The sequence below is a fragment of the Gorilla gorilla genome, chromosome 15 (assembly GCF_029281585.2).
Source record: "Gorilla gorilla gorilla isolate KB3781 chromosome 15, NHGRI_mGorGor1-v2.1_pri, whole genome shotgun sequence".
Lineage (NCBI taxonomy): Eukaryota > Metazoa > Chordata > Mammalia > Primates > Hominidae > Gorilla > Gorilla gorilla.
In genome coordinates, this window is record NC_073239.2 from 76,578,127 (window position 1) to 76,596,725 (window position 18,599).

The window sequence follows — 18,599 nt, forward strand, 5'->3', positions numbered from 1 at the left end:
GCCTGGCCAACATGGTGAAACCCTGTGTCTACTAAAAATACAAAAAGAAAATCAGCTGGGCATAGTGGCACACGCCTGTGATCCCAGCTACTTGGGAGGCTGAGGCAGGAGAATCACTTGAACCCAGGAGGTAGAGGTTGCAGTGAGCCATGATCGAGCCGCTGCACTGCAGCCTGGGCAATGGAGCAGCACTCCATCTCTAAATAAATAAATAAGTAAATGCCAAGTGAGAAAATGTGACAAGTTCCTGTTCATTGATAATATCAGCATTTCAACAAAAGGACTGTTGAAAAATGATATGCTGTTGAAATTTATTTACTTTTTAGCAAGCTTCCAATGATTTAACTACAATAATTGACTACTTTGTGGACAGAGTAAGAAGGCTAGACAAACCTCAGTTGTTTCCAACCCAGTGTCCAAAGAGGTGATTAAGAGCCAGTTTTTTTCTGACTGATTTTCATGAAGGAAACAAAATATCACCACAAAATGTTAACAAGAAAAAATAGAAGTAATTTTTCCTACTTTAACCTTCCCTCGTTTGACATTAAACTGGAGAAAGAAAACAGAAGTAGATGTAAACATAGAGACCTTCAAAGATGACATCTTCTAGTCATGAGTTTCATTTACCAAGCTAGTATCCCACATCAGTTGAAGGTTCACATGGTAATCTAGGAGCCCTGAGCCCAGAGGGAAAACTGCTGGCAGGGACTTCTGCTGATAAGACACCTTTGATTTCATTTTCCAGCCCTTCCCTCACACCTCCTAACTACAACCTATATGACTGTCAAGAGAAAAATGCCAACACTATTTCTAGACTCTTAAATAATTCTGTGGATGTTGTGAAAGGAAAGACACATTAAGCCTGGTGCTTTCTATAGATAGTAAAAGAGCATAGCATTTAATCCACCACTTTAAATGAGCTTTGGTGGAACAAAGGAAAATGAAGGATTTCAGTGTCAAAGCCACAGCCAACAGCAATTTCTGCTGCTTTTCTTCCATGAGAGACAAAAGGAATTACACTATTCCCAAATGACTCCTCCTGGGGCTGGACTGAAGGCAAAAACCACTTTATCCTTATGGAGGGCTTAACATTTTCCTTGGTTAGAAATGAATGTGATTCCTGTTTGCTAGGTCTAACCACTAGGACTAGAACATTCCCATTCTTTCCCAGCCGTCAAGTTAACATAATGATGTGTAAGCCCTTGGTCACCATGGTGGGGTGGGCCTGCCCAGGAAGTGAAACAACAGGTCCTGTGAATTTCAGACAGTTGGGCAAGCTCCTCCTCCTCCTAGACCTCTTGTAAAGCCAAGGCTCACTTGGAGGGATCTTCACAGGATAACCGGGATCAAAGGAAGAGATGGTCACAGGGAGGAAAAGACAGGCTTTGGAAATGTGATAGTTGAGGCATGAAGAAATAATTTTGAGATACTCAAGAATGGTTGTCTTCATGTACTATTTCTTTAAGCTTTTTGACCTCATCAAAATACAAACTGTTCATTTGGTCTGTTGGTCATCAACCATAATTAGCCACAAAATCTTAAGATTGTGTCATCCCTTCTTAAAACCCATCATTGTAGTGGAATAGAAAAGAACCATGAGGTAGACAGCTGTTGGTTCCTTTTTAAAAAAATGAATACATTTAAAATTTGGACCAAGATGATAACAGCAAAAATATTTCTTGAACTAAAAAGACAAAAGGATTGATTTCTCATTGTACCTCTGTTCCATTCAATAAAATATTATGTTCTTGATGCCACTTATCACCAAATTTGAAATTTGCCAATCTGCAGTTTGGTGAACTATTTCTGAAGAAAGGAGATAAAATATGACCACATTTAAAGCATTTTCTTTGTAAAATGTGTAGAACTGCAATACTTTCTAAAAATTAAAACTTATAGTTGTGCTTTTCATTTGTTCAACATTAACACCAGCTTTGTCAAAGAGCTCAAGAGTAATGCTGAAATTATGTTTTTTCCTTTGGCAACATATAAAATAAGGAAGAATTTAGAATTTTATTTCATGAAACAATAAGATAACTTTGCTCAGCTTGAACTTAAAGATACAGCTCAAACATACTTTGGAAAAATAGAACACTATACTTTTAAGTTGTAAAACTCCTAACAATTTTCTTATTTGAAATATATGCTGTAAGTTTGGAATATAATTTTAATTATCAAGATTTAAAGTAGTTAGCATTATTAACTGTCACCTAGGCAGAAGATGGCTTTTAAAGAATCATTAATGTCAAATTCCTAGCTTTCAAATTATGAGCTTAATTATAAGGCAGCCATATTTCTTTGAACGGCTGTATTTTCTTTTCTTTTTTTTTTTTGAGACGGCGTCTTGCTCTGTTGCCCAGGCTGGAGTGCAATGGCGTGATCTCAGCTCACTGCAACCTCTGCCCCCTGGGTTCAAGCAATTCTCCTGCCTCAGCCTCCCGAGTAGTTAGGACTACAGGCGTGTGCCACCACGCCTGACTAGTTTTTGTATTTTTAGTAGAGATGAAGTTTCACCATGTTGCCCAGGCTGGTCTCGAACTCCTGACCTCAAGTGGTCCACCTACCTCAGCCTCCCAAAGTGCTGGGATTACAGGCGTGAGCCAACTGTGCCTGGTCTATACTTTCATAAGAACTAGAAAGGTGACAGTATATCAACAATACATGGGTGCAAACATGCACACAACTTAGGAGGATGAGAAATTTGCCTGTGACAAACATTTAATTATTTTCAAAAAGAAAAGTGTTATTCTGAAAGCTAACCACTCAAGGCCCAACTCATAATAGATCTGGTTTTCTTGGATTCAATGGATTTTATAATTTAATTATATTATAAAGTAACTTAAAATATACCAATTACTTCACATTCTGTTCCAGAACATATTAACTGGTCTAAAGATGAGAAATAACTGTGTACAGATTATCATTTCAAATATAAGGGAGGGAGAGAAGGAGGGAAAGAGAGACTTTTTAAAAATGATGAAGAAGGAAGGGCCTGGTAACTATAATGGACGATGTCATCCACAATCCCTATTGATATATAGTAATCATAATATTTTTGTCGTAGAATATTAGGATTATCGTTTTTTAATGAAACAAGTATTCACAGAAATCTGAGAAAAATAATAGATTTGAAGATGTAAATTTAGATCAGTATTTTGTCAACCTTTCTAACCCACAATGAATCTTTAAAAAAAATGTTGGACACTGCAGAGTGTCCATCTGTAGGGTCTAAAACTGCAATATGTAACTAAAAATGATTCAAACCTTTTGATGTTTATCTAGTCTTTTTCTCAATTTCCAGGAAAGAAAAGCTCATATAGTAAAGAAACATGTATCTGAAGTTCCACAATTCTTTCAGTTTCATGTCCACTTCTTCCGTTAAATTATTTTAAATACTTTTTGTAACATATTCAATCTTATTTTATCAACACTGTTTTTGTTGCCTACCTAGCCCTTTAGTTTCATTTTTATGCAATATCTAGATAATATTCAGCAAATCTTAACAACGATTAACTCTGGGTGGTAGGATTTTGGGTAATTAGTGGCTTTTATTTGAACTTCTCTTTGTACAAATGAAAATGTTCATAATGTGCCTTCCTCATTTTTAGAAAAAAATAAAGCCATTATTCCCCTCCCAAAGTTCGAAATATTTCCTTAAAAAGTTTTTCTTGAAAATGTTAATACATTTTGAAAAAGAACTTTATTTTTCAGTGGAGTGATTGATTACCTACATTTGGTATATTATCTGCATAATATGAGTTTTCTTTCACTAAGGGGGAAAGAAAATCCCCATCTCCCCAGCTAAGGCAGTTTTCCCATTGGATCCCATTAGAATCTTTAGAGCCAGGGAGTCTGCAAATGTTAATATTTACATTGTAATATTTGTATAATATTTTAATAATAATGGGTCTAAATAAAATGCTGATTTTCATAAAAGGTGACATTAGTCTGCCTTTATGTGTATGTGTAAAATGTCTTTCCCAAATACTATTCCCAAAGGCATGCTTTTTTTCAATTACTGTGGCTAAAACAGATTATTTCCTCGGTGTATTCTGGAATGCTTAGCTCTTTAATGTTTCAGACTAGCTCCTTTCAGAACAGACTATCCTGAAGTGTTTCCACGAACACTGTAGACCAGCATAAAAGTTTCAAAATATTTTATAAAAAAAGATTGCCTTTAGGTTATGCTCTCTGGAAAGTGTTTCATCTTCCATCAATAACTTACATTCTGGCAATCTGTAACTACAAAACGCTGCCATGCAGAGTAAAGTGGGAGGTGACCTCTAGCCCCAGGCACACATGTATCAATCAACCATACTACTAAGCATCCTGCCAGGTGAATTTGTTGAGTACAGTGAGATCTGGGGAGAAAAAATGATCTTTAGAGAACAAACAGAATCATGTGGATGCATGGTTCTAATCAAACTTTGTTCCCCTAGTACAACACCATTCGGATTTGGGTAGTACAGTCGAAGTGTTAAAAGAATAGGCTTCATGATCATAATGTCCTGTGTTCAGAACCCAGTTACGTCCTGGGGCAAACTGCTGCCCCTCTCATTCTTAAATCCCTTAGTTACCTCCTTTATAACATGAGTGTAACAAAAAAAGTCTCACGGAGGCTTAATTAAAGCAGGTACATAACAAGAACTTAGGACAGCACCTGGCACATAGCTAATATTTACGGAGAATTTAGAATGATGAATTGATGATGGTGGTGATGACAGTGACAACCATGGTATAAATTGGTCAAGATCATGGCCTTGCTGCTAAATTTTGTTGTATTTGTAAAGGTTAGAATGTCTGTGAAAATATCTCAGATGAGGTAGATAAGAGTTCACTTTCTCTAACTTAGCGTTAGTAAGATAGGCAGTGAGTGCTGAGATGGGAGGAGTTACGGATTTGAAGCCAAGAGAATCACCTTTTACTACACAATCTGCTACCAAAAAACCTTGGGCAAGTCAGTTAACTTCTGAGCCTCATAATGTCCAAGAGTAAACTGAAAAGCTCAAATGAGAAGACGTGTGGCAAAATGAAGACTTGTAAATGTGAAGGGGTTATTAAGCCTACAAAATCACCATTACATAGATAATTTAAACCTTTAGAAAAATCATTGAGGAAAAAGCCATCAACCTCAGAGGCAGAAGGTGGAGCAGTGGGAAGTGAGGGTCTCTGGAGACAGCCCAGGCTTGCAGCCAGCCTCTGGCATTACTATCTGTGTGCCCTTACCAAAGCCTCAGTCATCCCCTCCAAAATGAGGACAATAATAAAACTTACACCGCACAGGTTTTGTGGGGACTAAATGTAGTAATTCAAACAAACCACTCAGTAAAGAGTCCTGTAAATAGTAGGATGGTACTGATCTGTAAGATTGTTATCTATACAGGTGTTTGCTAGGTTGTCATTTAATTCTCATTTTGTTTTCACTGAGTAGAATGTGCTTTGATTTATTAACCAATATTTGGTGGTAGTATAACTTTTTAAAATTAGAAGCAGAATTGGTGTGATGTAGTATATATAAGGAGGACTTTAGCCTCCCTTTCTTTAAACATTCTTGTCTATAGCTGAAATTATACATGTTGATAAGGTTCCTTCTGCATGTGCACTACAGTGTTTATGGCACACTATAATTAGTTTCAGTGGAGTCTTCATGAAATATTCAATCTGCTGCAATTTCTCCATGTAGTATTTAATAACACGAAGAAAACCTAAAGCTCACATTATTTCCTTTCCAAGCAAAACTTGTCCCTCCTAATCCTTCTGGAGGACATCATCAACAGTGTTGCACTGACCTTTTTCCACTGCATTCACAGCTGCTTCTAGATCACACCCATTTTTTTTTTTAAATTGGTATCCTGGACCTCTGCTGGTCTATGGGTTTGGCTCACTAAGAATTATTACACACCATGCCGGGCATGGTGACTCAAGCCTGTAATCCCAACACTTTGGGAGGCTGAGGCAGGAGGATTGCTTGAGGCCAGGAGTTTGATACCAGCCTGGGCAACATAGTGAGACAACGTCTCTACAAAATAATAATAATATTCCAGTGACTTCAACCCTGGTTACATATTAAACTCACCTAGGGAGCTTTTTAAAAAATACTGATGCTCAGCTCAATTGAATCAGAATCTCAAAAGGTGGGGCCCAGGCATCCTTCGTGGTTTTTAAAGCTTCCCAGGTGATTCTAATGGGCAGACAGCGTTAAGCACAACTGTTTTTGATAATAAGGGAACTAAAGGGAAGAGGATACACTAAAAATGCTAAACAACAACAACAACAAAACCTCAATGTAGATTCTGTTAAGGTTAAAAGTTCTCACAGTGAGGAGAAAAAAAAAGGAATAATTCACTCCTTACAATTTCTCTTTTGTGCTCATAAGTCCTCCCACCCAGTTACTTATTAGTCAGTTTTCAAGATAATGGATTTGTTCCATCTAACAAAAGGAAATCAATGGTACTAAAGACGACCAAAGGTCGCTGAGTATAAAAGATTCTCAATGATCTTCAATTAATTTTCACAAGTAGCTCTGCATCAGAAATGAACAATTATTGTCTTCAATGGTGAAACTATGACATTTTGTGTTAATTTCTAATGATAAAAGTCCATGTGTTTTTTTAAAACCTCGGAGACATAAACTGAGGCAACCGAGTCAAACCGCATAAGATTGTGATGAAATAGATTAAGATATTTAATTCATAAGATTTTGTGAATATCTTATACAAATAGAAAAGAAAACCTGCCATCTTTGGATATCTACTTTTGTTAAAAATACTAGAAACTCATAATCATGGTCTAAAAACCAGTGTTTATGTCCAACTAAATTTGATACTATATCAAGCCATAGTTGTTTGTCAGGTGTGTATATCAAATAAACTGGATGGATCTAAACACAGAACAAGAATAAAATGTTACAAAATATTTTCACAGCTGCCTTCTATATTGAACATATGTTCTTCCACGTAATTGTCATCATTCTTCAAAACATTGTGCCTCAATTGGCATACATTTCTTATTTACTGGCTTTTAAATTTATCAGCTCCATCGATTTACTTTTGACAACGGTATTTCCAACACTCACATAATTTGAAGTAGACGATTGTATTTTATGTCATTGCCACCCAATCCAACAAACAAGAGGCAAGGTAAGCAGGCTTTTAATTCTGAGATTTATGTTTACTTTTTCTTAAAATATATACCGAAGCAAAACCCTACAGAGGCATTAAAGATGAAAGGACATCCTATCCTTCCTGTGATATAGAATTACAAGGGGAAGATGCCAGGTTTTTACAAAATCAGCTGCTGCTCCAGAGTATTCTTGGTCTCCTGAGGGATGCTGCAAAACCCTGCAGGTTAAATTAAACGCGCCTTCTTCAGAACCATCTTTGTTAAATATGAAAAGACACTACCTCCGACAAACACCCAAGTTACTACACACAATTCATTCTTGCAAATTATCTTTCTCCTCATACTCTGTAACTGAGCAAGGTGAATTTTAATGTAACAAAGGAGAGATGGATGTGTGAAGTGTGAGGCTGAATAAAAATGGCTGAAAAGCAATCCAAGCGAGGCTGGAGGGTAGCCACACCCAGTGCTAATATGGACTATTCCAAAATAAATCTGTTATTACCAAGGGCCACGGGCACTGTTTCGTTCTTTCCCTCCATTTATTTCACAGATACCTATTATTAATAAATAGTAGTCACAGGTTACTCCAATGACAGAAAAAAACCCCAAATATTTCAAAGTGAACCATTCTAATATGTGGCTACGCCATCATATTTTCAGGATTTCGAGAGCTAGTCTGCATCTCCACTCTCCTTTGTGTGACCACAAATAACAACCCTGAAATGGGTGTGTCCCTCTTAAAAGGATGCACTCCAGCCCTCTCAGTTGATGGTTCTGCCAGGAGATTTCAACCTTTGGGCAGAAATAAATGCACTGGGATGCATGGAACAATAAGAAAGCACTTTAACTCCGGGGATGAGAAAACATTAAACAAGTACTGAATGATGCACAGATCCCAAAAGAACTCCCGGAGGAGGCGATTGATGCATTATTTAAAATACCAGCATCACAACAAGAAAACAAAGGGGTGGGGGTGGGGTTAAAAAAAAAAAGAAAAAAACAACAACCAAGCACCATCCATTTTGATTCTTGAAATAAGAGGTTTACTACCCCCCAACACAAAGCTCTGGGGTATAAAGCATGCACAGGTCCCACAGGTGAAATGATGCACAATGGACGAGTCCGGGTCCCGGGTTTCCCGTGCGCCTCAGGCATGCACTACTGAAATAAAGAGAATACCCTGACTTTTCCAGTTGCTCCACACACAGTCCATCTTGGTGGAATCGGCAGTGGCCTGCATCGTGCGGGCTTTAGGGGCTCGCCGTGGCTCTCCTCAGGGGCGCCGAGCGTGCACTCAAGCGTTGGTGCCCGGCTGCTGCGGCTGGGCTCGCAGTGGCCGCGCGGCTGCGGAGAGACTGAGGCTGCACCAGGCGGCGCGCGGCGAGGGGCGGGAGCGTCGCTGGCGCCGCAGTCTGCGCGGCCGGCAGCGAATCAGCGCGGCGCGGCCCCGGAGCCGCCTGCGCGCATGGGGATGCGGGCGCCGCTCCACGCGACAGCGTTGGCTGGGCTGCCCAACGGTGCTACCCTGGAGACGGGTAAAGCGGTTCTGGCCGGGAAGGCGCTGACGCGGACAGTGGGTGGGAGGTTTGGGAGGAGGGGAAAAAGGGCTGACGGTGGGGGTGAGAGGAGGAGGACTTGGGCTGTTCCTGGGAGTTCTTGACTCCCAGAATATGCGAGGTGCATATTCTAGAAATTTCTGAGAAACCCAAGAAACCTGCTGGACAAGACCAAGTCAACGGCATCATAAATGTCAGGCTTGCAGCATAATGTTCCCTAATTGTTGCCACCGTTTACCTTTCACTTCTCCCTCTAACTCTTAAAAATCTGGACTTGATGAATTTTAATTGCCTAGAATCTTCTGAAGAATTGCCAGATTCTCTCCTTTTGGAATATTCCACAGATATCCAAAACCTTTGTTGGCAAGCAACAATCATTGGAGAGAAAGCCTACTGCTCTGTCCCAGAGGGCTTGTGTATTTCTTGGGTTACCCCTCTCTGTTTGTGGGTTGAAGGAATCCATGTCAGAATGCGGTGCCTGTAGACCCCAGACCAAAGCCCTTGGACTCTGGTACGTGGAGTCATTGGTCAATGCAGTGACAATCCAAGGGTGTCATTTGTGGGGACGTTCAAACAGAACTCAGGGAAGCAAAGGGCATTCTGTCTCAACAGTGTCATCTTTGGGATTGACCACTGGGGGGCAATGGAGGTGGGTGGTGTGTATTTGGGAGATAAGACTTTTGGTTTCCAAGCCCAGGTAGTTCAGGATGTCAGGAGTCCACAGTTAAAATGCAAATGTCTAAGGAAGGAACAGAACAATGGGTGGTGACCTGCTTTTTAAATCTTACCATAAACTACCTTATCAGAACATACATCAAGACCCTGAAAGAATGGATGGGATAAATGTATTTTGATGAAGAAAAGGTAGAAATAGGAAAGAGAAAGGACTGGAATGTGGGCATTGTCTGGAAAAGAAGGTACCGTTGGAAGGTGTCCCTAGAGGAGACAAGACACTGCATGAGGGCAGAGAATGCCCTGGAGACCACGGGAGCATACAGAAGAAGAGTTCAGAGGGAGCAGGAACAAACTTTCCACTTCATCTTGTGGCACGGCCTTATCCATTACAGGGTCTTTTTCATAGAGAAGTGGAGCCTTCCCGATTCCTGTACAGTTGCCAGAGGTGTTCTTTCCCAGATCAAAATCTACATTTGCATACCCCACACCAGCAAGGGCCTAAGGACAGTAATCTCAAGGTTATGCTTGTAGACATGATTTATCATCTTTCATTTTAATGAAGCATATACACTTTAAAATACGATCTTTGGGATCATGTGTATTCTTTTCAGAATACAAGCTTGTGGAGAAACCAGCTGGGCCTCTCTGCGTATCTTTGTAACATATCTGAAATTATTCTTGATAAAGCTTAATGGGGTGTCAGAGCTCCCACAGGGTTGATGGGAAGGAACAACAATGACCACATTATTACAAAGCACTTTTCACAATGACCTACTCTAAGGTTATTCATGATTATTTTTTCTATTTGGATTCCCTACCTTTCCTCCCTCCTCCCAATTTTTTTCATTGCCACGTCATTTTTGGGAATTCTGTCAGTTAAATACTGAAAAGACTGGTATATGATGATAGCCTGATCAGCACCGACTTCTCACTGCATGATATGAGGACAAGACTGAGAAGAAAGGAGAGGGTAAGGCAGGGGTTGCCTGGTGGGCTTTTGCTGCCCTGGCTGCTTTTCAGTTGGAGGGAGATCTTTAGAGCTGTGGCCACTAGGAGGCACTGCCAGTCCAATGATAGCCCCAGTTATCATCCCTAAGTCCAGAAGGTGCCAGCAGGTACCTTTACTGATGAGTATTGTGTCCACCACATTATGGGAAACAGTGTGTACTGCCAATCTGACAGTCTGTATAGTGTGTATGGTGAATACACAATGTTCCCAATAAGGAACAGGGAGAAGCAAGCTCTCTTTAAAGTGGAGGATACATTAGGTCAGACTTTCTGGGCCAGGCGTTTTCATTGACCATAAAGTTGACCTTGGGGCCAGGCGCGGTGGTTCACTCCTGTAATCCTAGCATTTTGGAAGGCCGAGGTGAGTGAATCGCTTGAGCCAGGAGCTCAAGACCAGCCTGGGCAACATGGTGAAACCCCATCTCTAAAAAAAATACAAAAAAAAAAAAATTTTCCGGGCATGGTGGCATGCACCTGTACTCCTAGCTACTTGGGAGGCTGAAGTGGGAAGAACACTTGAACCCAGGGAGATCGAGGCTGCAGTGAGTTGTGATCGCACCACTGCACTCCAGCCTGGGTGACATAGTGAGATCCCGTCTAAAAGCTGACCTTGGAATGTCAGCTTGGCTGAAAGATCACATTATTTTCATTCATGCTAAGTGTGGAGAGAGATGTTGGATGGCACACAAAAATCCACTCTAACAGTTTGATAGTTGAAGGTTGAGGAAGTAAGATGGCTATTTCACAGACAGATTCACACTAGTGAAGTAAGATTGGCGGGCTTTAGCTTAATGTGTAGGTGGTAAGAGAAACATAAATGAACTTATTCACGGAAAACTAGGAATCACCTGTATTGTAAAAGTTAGCTACATGGCCTTCAGCAAGTCATTTATCATCTCTGGACCTCTCATAATTATAATACAAATAAATGGAAGCTTTAGGTGTTTGTCATTATGAAATAATAAGAATTTATTTCCCATAAACATCATAAATGGGTGCTTTCTTTGCACAACTGCTCACACAGTATTAATTGAAAGCTCTTGCCAAGATCAAAACGATAAAATGGGTAGAGAAGATATGTAAATTTTCCTTAAGTGGTGAAAGAAAACAGAAAGCAAAATAAAGCTTGCTAAAAGTAGGCAGGAACTGCCACTATCTTTAAACCAGTAGAGAACAGACGGGCTTTATCTGCAGCCAGCTTAGAACTTGGTTAAGGTGCTTGCCAGGAGAGGAAGTGATTTCTTTACTTTTCAGGATGAAATCATGCATTAGGCAGTCTGTTCTCAGGAAAAGCAAAATAGTCAAGTTTTGTAATCTCATCCCAGGTTAAGATTAATATTGAAGGCTAGCATTCCCAGAGTGGCTTCATTGTGTCTGTCTCCTCTGGCACCAGAATTTTACTGATGGGAATCAGTGGCATCTGCATTGATACATTTATTCAACAAATATTTATTGAGTACCTGCTGTGTGCTGGACACTGTTCTAGGCATAAAGCAGAGTTCCTACTTTATATGCTGGTGTGTATGTGTGGGCAAATAATAACCAAAAAGGTAAATATATAATATTCATTTGTGGACAAGTGTATGGGAAAAATAAAGCACATAAAAGAGGATAGAGTGGAGGTGAGGTGAAAATTTGCTATTTTATAAGGGAGGGTCAGCAAAGGCCCGGAGCAGACACCTAAAGGAGCAGGAGAATGCCATTAAGATATATGGGAGAAGAACATTCACAGATGCACTGCGTTTTCATGACAGAATGTAATAATTGGTACACTATATAAGCATCTTCATTTTTTTCTTGTTCTGAGAAATATAGCAATTGGAATAAAAGGCACAGAACCAAAAATATACTTCATTATGATCAAAGAACACTGAGAACTCTATGCCATATGGAATAAGGAAATTTTAAAAGGCAACTAGTTTGGTACATAACCCACTGTAGCAGAATAATGCATGAATATGGAGTTTCAAACAATAGGTTAGCACATGTTATTTGCCAGGTGCTTCTTCATGTGGTATACATTTAGTTGTTACAAGATCCCTATGAGTTAGTGTTTACCCTTATTTCTTGATTCATTTATTCATTTGATCTACAAATATTTATAGAGCCCATACTAAGGACCTGTCTCCATAAATACAAAGGGAGCTGCCCACTGGGAACTTGAGTCCAGAGGGGGAAAATTTTACACATAAATAGATAAATGCAATAACTAACAGACCTATGAGCAGGAAGGAGTGGGTACACAAACAGAGAGTGGCTAGGGAGAAGAACAGGTTTCAGAAAAGGCTTTAGAGGGTAGGTAAAGTTGAGCTGAGTTATGAACAAGAAATAGCATCACCAGTTTGAGTCATGGGGATTTCCTGGCAGACAGAAATGGAATTAATGGGAAACTTAATTACAGAAATGTGCAGGGGCTAGATCATGCCAGTCCTGAGTAGTAATACTGGCAGTAAATGAGGGAGACACTGAAGGGTTTTGAGAAGTGGACTAACATGGGAACTTGAATAATTTATCCAAATTTGCAGTTTTCCAGAAATGATAAATTCTAGGGTTATGACAGTCAATCAGCCCTTAGCAAGACAAATAATAAATCAATACCCCTACCCACATTATAGTGAACATGTAAGGCATCGAAGACAAGGAGAAAATCTTAAAAGCAAGCATAAATCAAAGGCAGATTACCTCAGAGAAACTGTTAGACCAACAGCAGTCTTTAACAGAACCAGAATCTAATAGTTTGAGAAAATAACATCTTCAAAGTAGCAAAGGAATGTAATCATCATCTTGAATTCTATACCCAGCAAGACTAACAGACCTTTTCAAATATGTAATCAATGAGAAAATTTACTAATTGCAGACCCTGAAGAAAAATCTACCAAAGGTGACACTTTAGGAAGAAAAAAATTGAACCTTAGAAATGAGTTGCATGAAAAAAAATGCTGGACATAAAAATTATTAAAGGCCAGCTTGAGGATTTATAAAAGAAAGGTAAAACTAAAACAGGAGACAAAAACAGAACATAAGGTGGAAGGGAGTGGGAAGAGTAAAAGCATTCTACAGTCCTTTCATTGTTTAGGAGGAAAATAGAAGTACCAGTTGTAGACTTTGGCAACTCATATTTGTGTATTAAATATTTGTCACCTGAAAAGAAAATAATTAGAATATATAACTTCTAAATAAATAAATTGCATAAACTAGAGAATTAAACAATAGAAATTAGGAAAGGGGAAAATAAGAAGAAAATACCAAGAACTGGTAAATGGAAAGCACAAAATGAAGTGTCATAAGTCCTCACTTAACATCGTTGATAGGTTCTTGGAAACTGCAACTTTAAAAAAAAAGACATATAAGAGAATGAATATTTTTTTTCTCATCAGTGTTAATAATGAATCTACCTTGCATGAAATGACATTATTGAAGAACCTGCTATACATCTTTTCACTTAAAGTTATAGTTTCCAAGAACCTATGACATTGAGGACTTACATTATTGGAAATACATCTAAATATATCTAACTTGTACCAGCTGGAAAGATGGAAACTATCAGATTGGATGAAAAAAATCTAGCCAGAGGATGCCTACAAAAGAAAATCTGAATACATAGTTGAAATAGGAAAGTTTAAAGTAGAAATGGAAAATGCTATACCAAGTGATGTGGTTTGGATATTTTTCCCCTCCAAATCTCATGTTGAAATGTGATTCCCAATGTTGGAGGTGGGGCCTGGTGGGAGGTGATTGGATCATGGAGGTGGATTCCTCATGAATGGTTTAGCACCATCCCCTTGGTGATAAGTGGGTTTTCACTCAGTTCATATGAGGTGTGGTTGTTTAAGAGTCTGGGACCACCCCTCTTGCCCTCTGCTCCCTTGCTCCACTCTCGCCATGCGATGTGCCTGCTCCCACTTCACCTTCTGCCACGATTGTAAGTTCCCGAGGCCCTCGCCAGACACTGAGCAGATGCTGGTGGCATACTTGTACAGCCTGCAGATCTGTGAGCCAATTAAACCTTTTTTCTTTATAAATTACCCAGTCTCAGGTATTCCTTTATAGTAACAAAAGAACAGCCTAACACACTAGGTTAATACAGTATTATATAGTGACCTTGCTAAATTTACTTATTAATTCCGTTTGAAGATTCTTTAAAAATTTTTATGCACATAGAGGCATACCTTAGAGATATTGTGGGTTCTGTTTGAGACCACTACAATGAAGTGAATATTGCAATAAAGTGAGTCACATGATTTTTGGGGTTTCCAAGTGCACATAAAAGTAATGTTTACACTATACTGTAGTCTATTAATTGTGCAATAGCATTATGATTACAAAAAATTCACATGCCTTGATTTAAAAATATTTTATTGATAAAATGCTAATAATCTTCTGAGCCTTCAGTAATTCATAATAATCTTTTTGCTGGTGGAGGGTCTTGCCTCGATGTTGATGGCTGCTGACCAGGGTCGTGGTTATTGAAGACTGGAGTGGTTGCAGCAATTTTTGAAAGTAAGACAGCAGTGAAGTTTGCCACATTGACTCTTCCTTTTATTAAAGATTTTTCTGTAGCACACAATGTTGTTCGAGAGCACCTTACCCACAGTAGAAGTTCTTTTAAAATTGGAGTCAATCCTCTCAAACTCTGCCACTCTCTATCAACTAAGTTTATGTAATATTCTAAATCTTTTGTTGTCATTTCAACAGTATTCACAGCATCTTCACCAGGAGTAAATTCCATCTCAAGAAACCACTTTCTTTGGTCATCCATAAGAAGCAACTCCTCATCCATTCAAGTTTGATCCTGATATTGCACCAATTCAGTCATATCTTTGGGCTCTACTTCTAATTCTGGTTCTTTTGTTATTTTCACCATATCTGCACTTACTTCCTCCACTGAAGTCTTGGACCCCTGAAAGTCATGCATAAAGATTGGAATCAGCCAGGCACGGTGGCTTACGCCTGTAATCCCAGCACTTTGGGAGGCCGAGGCAGGCGGCTCACAAGGTCAAGAGATCGAGACCATCCTGGCCAACATGGTGAAACCCCATCTCTACTAAAAATACAAAAATTAGCTGGGTGTGGTGGTGCGTGCCTGTAGTCCCAGCTACTCAGGAGGCTGTGGCAGGAGAATCGCTTGAACCTGGGAGGCAGAGGTTGCAGTGAGCCAAGATCGTGCCACTGCACTCCAGCCTGGCAACAGAGGGAGACTCCGTCTCAAAAAAAAAAAAAAAAATTGGAATCAACATTTTCCAAACTCTTGTTATGGAGGATGACCTCCTCCCATGAATCACGAATGTTCTTAATGACATTTAGAATGGTGAACCCTTTCCAGAGCATTTAATATGGCAGCTATAGACTTACAATTTTTTTTTCCCCCGAGATGGAGTTTCACTCTTGTCTCCCAGGCTGGAGTCCAGTGGCGCAATCTCGGCTCACTGCAACCTCTGCCTCCTGAGTTCAAGTGATTCTCCTGCCTCAGCCTCCCAAGTTGCTGGGACTACAAGCACCTGCCACCACGCCTGGCTAATTTTGGTATTTTTAGTAGAGACAGGGTTTCACCATGTTGGCCAGGCTGGCCTCGAACTCCTGATCTCAGGTGATCCGCCCCCTTCAGTCTCCCAAAATGCTGGGATTACAGGCATGAGCCACTGCGCCCAGCCACAAAATGGATTTTTAAATATTAAGACTTGAAGGTCAAAATTACTGTTTGATCCATGGGCTGCAGAATGGATGTTGTGTTAGCAGGCAAGAAAACACTCATTTCCTTGCACATTTCTATTAGAGCTCTTAGGTGACCAGGTTCATGGTCAATGAGCAGTAATATTTTGAAAGGAATATATATTTTTTCCTAAACAGTAGTTCTCAACAGTTAGCTTAAAATATTCAGTAAACTATGCTGTAAACAGATGTCCTGTTATCCAGGCTTTGTTGTTAAATTTATCAAGCATAGACAGAGTAGAGTAGATTTAGCATAATTCTTAAGGGCCCTAGAATGTTCTGAATAGTAAATTAACATTGTCTTCAACTTAAAGTCACCAGCTGCAATGTAGTCACCTTCATCAATGATCTTTGGAATAACTTGCTGCAGCTTCTCCATTAGCACTTGCTGCTTCCCCTGGCATTTTTTATGTCATGGAGAAGGCTTCTTTCCTTAACTCTCATCAACCAACCTCTGCTAGCTTCCAACTTTTCTCCTGCAGCTTCCTCACCTCTCTCAGCCTTCATAAAATTAAAGAGTGAGGGCCTTGGTCTGGATTAGGCTTTGGCTTAAGGGAATGTTAGGGTTGGTTTGGTCTTCTAACCAGACCACTGAAACTTTCTCCATATCAGCAATGAGGCTGTTTTGCTTTCTTATCAATCATGTGTTCACTGAAATAGCACTTTTCATTTCCTTCAAGAATTCTTCCTTTGCATTTACAACTTGGATAACTGTTTGGCCTTGCTTTTGGCCTATCTTAGCTTTCAACATGCTTTGTTTACTAAGATTAATCATTTCTAGCTTTTGATTTAAAGTGAGAGATGTATGACTCTTCCTTTCACTCGAACACTTAGAAGCCACTGTAGGGTTATTCATTGGCCTAAATGAAATACTGCAGTGTCTGAGGGAATAAAGAGATGTGAGAAGAGGAAGAGAGACTAGAGAATGGCCAGTTGGTTGAGCAGTCAGAACACACACAACATTTATTGATTAAGTTAGCCATCTTCTATAGGTGCAGTTTGTGGCACCCCAAAATAATTACAACAGTAACATCAAGATCACTGATCACAGATCACCATAACAGTTGTCATAACTAGAAAAGAGTTTAAAATAGTGTAAGAATCACCAAAATGTTACAGAGACATGAAGTAAGCAGATGCTGTTGAAAAGATGGTGCTAATAAACTTACTCAGTGCAGGTTTGCCACAAACCTTCAATTTGTTTTTTTTAAAAAAAGCAATATCTGCAAAGTACAATAAAATGAGGTATGCTTGTAATCATATCTTCTGTGAATAAAAATGGGTTTTTTTTTTCCGTTCCAATCTTTGTACTTTTATCTCTTTTACCTTGTCCTACTGCACTGGCTATGACCTCCAGTATAATGATGAGTAGAAGTGGTAACAGATTATTCTTTGTCTTACTCCTGAAGTAAGGGAAAACTGCTCAAAATTTTTACTATGAAGTATGATGTTGGCTGTGAGTTTTTAGCTGTCCTGTATCAGATTAATAAAGTGTCCTTTGTTTCCCAGTTTTCTGAGAGTTTTTGTTATGAACAGATATTGAATTTTATCAAATACTTTTTCTAAAGCTATTGAGATGACCACATGGATTTTTTAATTTTTTTAATATAAAAATTACATGCATCAAATTTTGAATGTTAAACTTTGCATTTCTAGAATAACCTCACATGGCTCCTATGTGACATCCTTTTAATATATCACTATTCAATTTGGATGCAATATGCTAATATTTTGTGTAGAATTTTTGTATCCATATTGAAGAAATATTGTCCTTCAATTTTCTTTTCTTGCAATATGCTTGTACATCTTGTGATAGCTTAGATTTTTGTATTAGGTTTATACTGGCCTCACAAAGCAAGTTAGAAAATGTTACTCCCTCCTGTATTTGCTGAAAGAGTTTATGTAAGATGGTATTATTTCATATTGGAATATTTGGAAGAATTCACCACCAAGCCCATCTGGGCTGGGACTTTTCTTTGTAAAACAGTTTGTAATTATAGATTTCTTTAATAGATGTTAGGATTATTCTAATTCCATTTTTAAATTTCTGCTTATGTCAATGTTGGTTTTTATTTCCAAATGAATTTGTCCATTTTATTTAATTAATTAATTAATTAATTTTTTGAGATGGAGTCTTGCTCTGTCACCAGGCTGGAGTGCAGTGGCGTGATCTCAGCTCACTGCAGCCTCCACCTCCCAGGTTCAAGCGATTCTCCTGCCTCAGCCTCTTGAGTAGCTGGGACTACAGGTGTGCACTATCACGCACAGCTGATTTTTGTATTTTTAGTAGAGACGGGGTTTCACCATGTTGGCCAGGATGGTCTCGATCTCTTGACCTCATGATCTGCCTGCCTCGGCCTCCCAAAGTGCTGGGATTACAGGCGTGAGCCACCGTGCCTGGCCTGACTTTGTCCATTTTAAATATGTTGTCAGTTTCTTGACATAAATTTTTTATAACATCATCTTATGTTTTTTAACAAAATGGAGGTGCCATAGCCATGTCCCTTCTTTCATTTCTGATATTGTTAA

The 18,599-nt window shown here is 39.2% G+C and overlaps 1 protein-coding gene across 2 annotated transcripts in view; it reads right to left on the reverse strand.

Annotated features, from left to right (window-relative positions):
• The window catches only part of RTN1 (reticulon 1), a 273,232-nt gene that overhangs the window by 26,229 nt on the left and 228,404 nt on the right, over positions 1-18,599 (reverse strand). Inside the window, exon 1 of one of the 2 annotated variants that reach the window (XM_004055244.5) lies at positions 8,302-10,782. The exons of the other annotated variant lie outside the window; for it this stretch is intronic. Coding sequence (XP_004055292.1) covers positions 8,302-8,362 — 61 coding nt within the window. The 5' untranslated portion in view covers positions 8,363-10,782. Of the gene's footprint in view, positions 1-8,301; positions 10,783-18,599 lie in introns of those variants that run through there. 2 annotated transcript variants of the gene reach the window in all.